General features: G+C 44.5%; 1 protein-coding gene across 1 annotated transcript in view; it reads right to left on the bottom strand.

The window, feature by feature from the left end:
- NF1 (neurofibromin 1) overlaps nucleotides 1-2290 on the bottom strand; it is a gene marked incomplete at its 5' end in the record, with an annotated part of 65021 nt that extends 62731 nt beyond the window's left edge. The window contains 2 exon segments of the mRNA XM_010193364.1: nucleotides 895-978; nucleotides 2147-2290. Of these exon segments, the coding sequence (XP_010191666.1) occupies nucleotides 895-978; nucleotides 2147-2290 (228 nt within the window).
- Nucleotides 2291-8906: the final 6616 nt, after the last annotated feature.

The raw sequence follows: 8906 nt of genomic DNA on the forward strand, positions 1-8906 counted from the left end.
CACACCAGCACAGCACAGCACAGCACAGCACAGCGAGCTGCACAACCACTTCCACCCCGGGGCAACAGCAAACTGCACAGCCCGGGCTGGGAAGGCCAGGCCTGGGCTCCCAGTGGAGGTCTGGCCATGGAGAACTCATGTAGCGAGGAAACACCTGCAAAAGTCATCTGCAGAACAGCGACCGCAGCGTTCCTGCTGTACGTACGAGTGCACAAAAAGTGACCTCAACAAATGAGAGCTTCGAGAAATGTAAAGAAAAATCAATGCCGAATGCAGAAAATTTAGTAGCTTAAAAATGAAAATACTTGTATGGAAGTACATGCTACTCTTAACATGATTTACTATCCCATTTCTTTTCCTGTTTGAATCGTGGGATGAAAATGTTTTGATGCATCAAAAAAACTGAGCAGAATATGCCACAAGCACTCAAAGCTTATACAAATCCAGCTAAGCCTCATAACCACAGAGAATTCTTCAGCTGGGTTTGTGTCTGCCCTTACTCCAGTTTGCACATGTCTGAGTACAGCTGTCCAGTTGTCTGCAACTATTTTTAACTAATTATCACAAGAAAATAGTTATTTATACCTCCACAAATTAGCTGACTAGTGGGAAGGGCAAATTGAAAACTTTACTTGAATCTGTTTCGCTGAAAAAAAAGATCACGAATTTTAGGCAACAAAAAAAGCACCCCAAAAATCGTTAATTTATCAACGGTATCAACTATGTGCAATTAAAGAACATTTCTGTATTTTTCGAATGGCATTAATCCTACTTGGCTGTAAATCAGATGAGTTTTGACTTTAGTACCAGTAAGAACAGATACAGAAGCATTTGACTTGTACTCTCCAACTCACTGGACTCCAACTTAGCAATTCCTTATGCAAGACTACTCACCCCTGCCAGACATTTTTCCAGTGTATCCAAGATAATCAGCTGAGATAGATATAAATTCTTTTCAGCAGTTTCTCCAAATATTCTCTAGAAGTAGAAAGGATACGGGTTCATTCGAGACACAGAAATGTGACTTCTATCACGTGAAAGTAATATGGCAAAGTGGGACAATAAGTTATGGCTCCTTTACTGCTCTGGTTTTGACTTTAGAAATAAAGCCAGCAAAAATTAGATTAAAATAGGAATTAAAACCTTATTGCTGAAGAGGTCTCTTTGTCCGGTCTGCAATGCCAAATCTAATGCAGTAAGACTGGCGGTAACTGCAGCCCCTTACCTTCACTAGGCCTGTAATCTATTCAGAAATGAAGGTTATGATTTTTCAGAAACAGTTTTGGTATCAATTACTGCTGAGACTTTTCCAATTACGCATTTCACTGCCAACATCTCAGCAGACTTGATGCTACAACAAATCCGTACTGACAAGCTTATTAGAGCATTGCAAAATTTAGCGCAGACCACGGGAAGAAACAGGCGAGACCCTCCAAAAAGATGCCACGCTCAGACACGGGATGAAGGCAGAACTCCATCGGGTGTTTAGGCTGGCACCCAACTCTACTGTCAACAATAGTGACTGGTTCCAGCAACATTAAGACAGCAAAATAAAGTAGAAAAGGTTTAGCCAAAACCACACGGGCACTCCTGCCCACACACAGAACACACGTAGAAGTCGCCCGAAGGAAGTTGTATTTTGAACCACAGGAGAGGTTCAGTCAACGCAACCTAAGTTTCAGCAGAGTGCAAACCCTCGAGGTCTTTTCTAAACAAAGACCATTATGAGTCTGTTGGTCTGATTTGTTTCAGCTATAGAAATCCGTCAAAGATATTGCTGATTCACACAGTAGCTCAGCCCATCAAACACAAAAATTGTTAAGTCTTGCTCCTTAGGGCAAAGTAAACGTTGACTTTTTTAATTGATATCTTTAGCCAGGCCTTTCCTCTCAAAATCTATACACCATAGACAGAAACTTGTCTTAACTGTATGATTTTCTCATTTATCAGACAATCAACACATTCCTTCATGCCTATGGAGTTTAATTAACATAACTTCTCTCTCAAACAGGACTACAGGTAGCTCCAAGCAGCCTAAAATCCCTAGCAGCAGGGCAACCTGTTTTCTGATTTTATCAATCCTTTGTAGTGTTCCAGCAGATGCACATTGAAAAATCACCCAAGAATCCAAAACTAGAGAACTTACCATGTTATTAACATTTTTTAAGATGTTAGTGAGACCACTGATGACCAGGGAAAACTTGTACTTGGAGATGTTTATGAGACACTCCTTGTTGTGCTCCGTGCTGACTTTGGTGTGGGTGCTCTGCTGGCCAGCCTTGATCGGAAGCTGCAAAGACAGAGGAGTAGAAGCTTTTTAACTTGGAAATTTACATCTTTACAGATGGGTTAAAAAACTGTGAGACACCAGAAAACCCTGGAAAAATTCCTACAGGAGACAACTACGAACACACTCACGATGACATTCTCTCTATACTCATCTTCCTATTAGTTACCTATAAAACAAAACACTGAAGTTCACCCATTTCTTTTTCTGAATTGAAACTAAACCTCTATTTTGTGACAAATCTTCTACAAATCAAATGTCAAAGCAATCAAAAAGAGGCAGAAAAATGCGAGTAAGAGATAATTGAGAAGAAAAGTTTGTTTATTTCAAACGTTGGCTCACTAAATACCAAAAATCTTCACAAGGCAAGAAAAAAGTGCGTCTTGAACTCCAAGAGGAGGTGAGATGACAGCGGCTCCCAAAGCAGGTGAGCTGGGAGGTGCCAACGGCAGCTCCACGCGTGTCCTCTGCTCCTTCACAGGACAGAACTGGCCAAGAGGTGCCACCACCGACGCCTTCGCAGGCCCCAAGGGCTCCACACAAACACCCCTCACCGCTGCGATTCAGAGTGACTGCGCAAGGCCACGATGCTGTGTGAACACTGGGCACTTTGTGTCCTGCTGGACCCAAATTCCTCGAGGGTCACAAAGGAGTCACTTCCCCAGCATGCACTTGCTCTCGCCGCACGCTCCTCGCTGGGGTCGGGCCCTTGCAAAGCACCACGCAGAAATGTGAGGAGCGATTCTTCGGAAAAAGTCGTTGTACTGAGGGTTTCTGTTTTTAAAAAGCAACCAAATGGGGGAACAACAAAGGAATCAGCATGATCACCTCTTCCTCTAAATCTCAGACGAGCACTCTTCCAGGCCAGGGATCTCTGTAGCATCAGCAAGGGCCGTCCCTCCTGTCACCCAGTCGAACAGCTCCCAGCAGCCATGAACATCTCTGCCGCTCATTTATCATTACCACCTCCAGTTCAGAGGCCGTATTTCACACGCTGGATGGATTGTGGTAAATAACCCCGAAGTTGGACCAGTTTTCAACAGTTCTGACTGCATCGTGAAACGCAGTCGAGTTCACGCTGGCATCTTCCGTTTGGAGGGCAGTGGACCTCTTCAATATATTACTGAGCTTTTACGCTCAAGTGTCGTGTCCTCTCCATATAAACTGCAGTCTGGTTTGGGTTTTACCAATCCGTTCTTTCAGTACCACAGACTAGGGTCACCATGGAAATCCTATGGTTTTTTCCCTAAGAGAATGGTTGACTCTTAATTAAAAAACCACCAAATTGGTCTTGTTTAGCTGACACCGAAGACCCAGCAGCACCGAGAACGCTGCTCTCGATGGGGACGGTTGCTCAGGGATCTCTGGCTCCAAGCATGGCACCAGGGACCCCCCAAGGGATGACCCCTCCACCACGAGCTCTGATGCTCTTGGCCTGTACCGCCCCCAACAGCAGACTCCATAGGGCAGTTGAGGGCAGCTCCACTTGGTTTGTCACTCTCCAGCAAGAGTTCAGATCGACCACTTTAAAACAGCGCGATACGTTGCAACGCGCTCATTTCAGCTTTGTTTTCGTTGTTAGGTGTTATTTTTACAACACGTTTTCAGAAGTCACTACAGGAAGACAGCTACATTTAATTAAAAATTTCACCATTACTAGTACTTTTTATTTGACTTTTCAAGTCTCTGTGCTGACAAGAGCAGAAAAGCTCAATAGCACTGAGTGATAAAACACTTCAGAAGTGCCTCTCAAAGAAACTGTGTCACAGATCCACTTCTGTACGCTTCCACGCTATAGAAACAGCGTATCACACCCTTCTGGAGCTTCCTGCCACACAGCCACTGCAACAAGGTCACCCAGCAGTAAAACTGCTTTTTATACTACTATTTAAAATAGGAAACTGCATAAAAAGGAAATATTAGCACTGTCGTTGGAATTTTTGTCCCTCTGAGCTATTTCCTTCATGCACTCCGAGAGGCTGAAGCACTGGATGTCCCCTGACAGAACGCAGTGCCAGCGCTGAGCGACCAAAGTAACTGTGCAACTTCCATACAAATACCCTGCAATCTAAACATTACAAGGAAACAGAAGAAAAATTGTTAAAAAGGAAAAAAGTTTAAATTTTACTTTCATTGCCTGTAATTTTATTTTAGAAAAAAAATAACGACTGACAAATCATTTCCTGCCCAGCTTTTATTTGAATGAGAAACAGAAATTAAAGCGCAAAGCTCAAATATAACTGAGGCTTCAAACCATGAACACATGCCCCATTTTGAGCTCAACCCAGCTTAGCACAGGATAATCCACTGCTCTAATTCAGCTATTTTCACTGTTCAAATGGGAAGCAAGAGTCAACAGCCTCGTAACTACACCCCTGCAGGTACAGCCCACGCAAGGCGCGCTGCCACGTGCTCTCGCTCTAATCCAGTTTCACTCCATCTCCTTACGGTGTCAAACAGGCTACAGGGGACAGTGGCATCCTGGTCTGTCATCTGCCTTATTCTGTGCAGCAGACAAAGACAAAATGGGTAGATGAAACCTGGGGTCTTCCCAACCATCAAACTTTGGGTCTTTTAAGATCCACTTAAAAAGAGCATTGCTGCAAAAGGCAAGGAAAAGTCATCACATAGCTGAGTCTGACAGCTGCAGTAATCCAGTCCCTGAACTGGGGACACAAGCATCTCGTGTGGCAGGTACTGTGAAACAGCCAGAGAAGCACCAAAGCAGCCCCCAGCCGACAGCCGCCACGTGAGCTCCCTGGTGGTTAAAGCGCATCTTCTGACCACCGAGACAGCCTGAGGCAAACTTTGTTTCTAGAATCACATTTCTGACCTCAACTTAGGAACCCGCTGTCCTGTCTACAGCTTCTCCCCAATCTGCTACTGGTACAACATTGAAACAGAGCAATTCTCACCAGGTTTGCTACATGCGGAGATGAGAAAGCACTATTAGTAGGAGAAAAAGCAACACAGATCATATGAGATTATTATGTAAAAATAATAAAATGTAAACATAAATAATAATAATAATAATGTTAAATCAATAATAGCAAATAATATTATTAAAATATCATATCATTTAAGAAGAAAGTGTGCCCAGGTCAACTCACAGATACGCAGAATCATAGCACGCGATCAGCTGCAAGCATCTTACAAAATACACCTAAAACAGCGCTGCAAAAGCTTTCTCAGCACACAAGAAGTTTGGCATCTGAGAACGAACTGCCCCGTGCACTGATACACCATTAACCACCCTACACGGGGCATGAGGCAGCCACCAGTCTGCTCAGCGTGCTGTCTCCAGAGAGCCAGGAGCTCTGCAGCGCTGCCGAGGAGAGAAAACGCTCAGGACGTCCTATGGCTGGGCACTGCTGCCCATCAGCTTCTGCCGAGAGAGCGCTCCCGCCTCTTCCCATGGTCAGACAAGAACTTCACCCATTTAAAATTAAAAAGAAAAAAAAAAGCAAGTACTTCATTACTTGAGAGGAGAACAGGATTGAACGTGCATTCCCTACAAGACCTTTACTGTCCAGTTATAAAACCTGGCTCTGAAACTTTAAAGTGCGGGCTACTACAGAATTGCAAAGCTGTTCCAAAGCGGAAAGCAGAGCATGCAGGACTGTCAAATCTTTGGAAGCCGCCTCAGTTGAGACACGGATGTACTTTTACCCAAAACTGCTCAGTTAAGGAATCCTTCTTTTCTCACAGATGTTAATTATTAAGAAAACCAAGGGTGTTTTCCGTGTCTGTAGAAGAGATGAGCACCTGCTCCAGGTACCCTTTTCGCTAATGTACGTGGACCTTGATTTGAGACCAATGCATAGACAGAAAATACGCACTGCACCGCTCTCCTCAGCACCAGCCCTGTCAGAGCCAGACCCAAGTCTCCAAAAGTCACCAGGCATCTTCCTCCCAACTACAAACACACGCTGCATTGCCTCCTAAGAAGGGATTGCTGAGTCAAAGCACAACTAAGCCTTCAGAAGAACTCACTCTGAGAATATTTCACATACGTTGCTCTCCAGAAATATTTTCCAGAGGTTAACCAGAAGCTGTGTTCACCGGTACCGTTAACGCAAGCGGCTGTGTTCAATACGGACGGGTCATCAAATCACCTCGATGCTTTGCAGCAGCTCAGCAATGCCCTCAGGTAACATCAGCTGCACGTGGGCCACTCCTTTACCCATTCTACGGGACACAACCGCATGCAGTATCACGCTTCGATCTGGAATACATTACACACACTTCTAGAATAACAAGACCAAAGCAGCTCCAGGTCCACGTTAGAGCGAGATGAAATGGCACATCTCCTTGGTGCTCATGGTCTGTCTCGGTTCTCAGCTCCTGTGCAAATCCATCTCAGAGCAGCTGTGGAAAAAAGCTCCACCTCCTGCACGGCGCAGCCCCATCTCCCCGCAAAGGCACCGCTTACAGGGGAGCACAGCGCACGTGAAGTACTCCAAAATACACCTTGTCACTGCCAGGGGCTTCTGAACAAGCCAAGGTGAAAAACCACAAGGGAAAGCACAAAGCTGGTACTCACAGTCCGTGCTTTTTCACATCTACTGATTCCATACAGATTTCAAATGCTGCAGAGAGAATCCACAGGAGGAGGGAATATTTACTTTCATTTAATGCCTTTTAATGAAAGTTAGAATGGAGCATTACTACTGACTTTCAGTTTTTACCAAAGCTTTCATAACTGAAAGCAATCCTATCTCATAAACTGCAACCGGAGAGCCCGAACCATAATCCACATAATAAAGGGCTTCTTTCTTTAATGCATATCATAATCACTTAAGTCGCCACAAGTTTATACAGGATTAATACCTTTTATTACATCTGATAGTTTTAAAACAGTCTAGATTTAAATGGTTTAGGCAGTAAGGCTTCTCTGACTACGCTTAGATCTATTTCACTACTGTATCAGCCGTCCCATGATTTTAGCTTGCAACACATCTAAAAAATACAGTAACAACACAGTACCTAAACTTGTAAGCAAACATTTCCATAGGGGAAAAAAAAAAGAGAGAAAAATGTATTTTACAGAGACAGAATTCTGTCTGAAATCAGAGTTTTACTAAAACGCAGCCTGGCCTCTTTGAGCAGCCCAATTCCATCCCGCTCAGTGAACGTTTTGGAAAAGGCAGCGGCGAGCACCACACACACAGTTCATGCAGGCTCTGCAGTGAAGGTGCCCTACGCTCACAGGTACCAACCACAGCTTCCCTCTGCGCCGGCCGAAGCCTTGGTGTGTGCTAGGGCAGCCTCAGGAGCAAGCACAGCGGGGCCAGGCTGGCAGCGCCTTCGGGACGTACCCAGAGCGCCCAGCACCGCGCTCCACGGTCAGTGCGGGCCCACAGCACTGCACGCACAGAAGTGGATTTTGGGGTAAAGCAGCGTTCATAACAGGACACAAGAGTGGACAGGAACGGAATGGTTTGTGCTGATTTTTCTTGTCTTCAGTACAGTTCAGCATTCTCTCCTCTTCTTGTTTCAACTGTCCTAGACTGAATTCATGCACTTAGCAAATGAATGAAAAGCCTGTCTACATCTATAACTTCTGGTGAAAGGTGGCTGCATTTTCCTCCTTTGTAAAGGAAGGAAGAAACCTTGAAAAATTCTGCCTTCTCCCCCACAGAAGAAACCAAACCAAACCAAACCAAACCCAGACAACCCACAACAGACATGAGCTGCCCTTCCTTCTTCAGACACACAGATGATACCATAAGTACTGGCTCCCTCAGTGCTGAACCTCTTGACTTTCTTCTAAGTGTCCTGCATTCAGAAGGGCAGACACAGTAAGCAAAAACTCAAAAAGGCATTACTGCCACTAAAATAATGTGCATATATTCAGTGAGTTTTTTATGAACTTGAAGCTCAAATGAGCAGTCTAAAATGCAACAAGCAGGTAACTGAACAGCCACACGACTGCCCAATGCTGACAGAGAGGTGAGGAGTTGCAAGCAGCACGTAAATATCACCACGGACTGACAATGCATTTAGCGGCCGTGAAGGTGCCACATAACCTGGGGGCTCAGTCCAGAGCAGTCACCTTTCCACCCTGAGGACAGGCCAGGCAAGGCACAGGAAACAACGTGTTAAAAGCAAACAAACCAACCTGGCAACCCCAGCTGAAATGAACAAATGAGAGAAAACTTCTCACAAGAAAGTGGAGATTAATGTCTCGTCCTTGCTTCATCCCTGCTTCAGTCACTTAAGGATGCAGGATTTTTAAAAATGCACTGGTTAAACAAAAATACACAAAGTTATCAAAATGTTGTAAACAGCACCCATCACACAAGCTGACTCTTGCGTTGATAGCTGGTATGATGTCTATTATCCCTGCAGCTCCAATAGTTTAGTGTCTCAGAAATCGGAACAGCTTCCTTCCCATCAAGAGGGTTCCTCCCATACACCTATCTGTAACGATCCCATCAAATGTATAGCAAAATAATTCTGTTTAAAAAGCGGTTGCTAACTCCTAACAGATGTTGGCAAGCCCAGTTCCACAACATACATAACAAAGCAAACGAGAAAGCCTAGGGCCTTTTAACACCAGTACACAAAGAAACATTTTCTTGCGTTATTGGGAGCATAATCAGTACCATGCTTTTTA

The sequence above is a fragment of the Mesitornis unicolor genome, unplaced genomic scaffold, assembly GCF_000695765.1.
Source record: "Mesitornis unicolor isolate BGI_N332 unplaced genomic scaffold, ASM69576v1 scaffold6811, whole genome shotgun sequence".
Taxonomy (NCBI): domain Eukaryota; kingdom Metazoa; phylum Chordata; class Aves; order Mesitornithiformes; family Mesitornithidae; genus Mesitornis; species Mesitornis unicolor.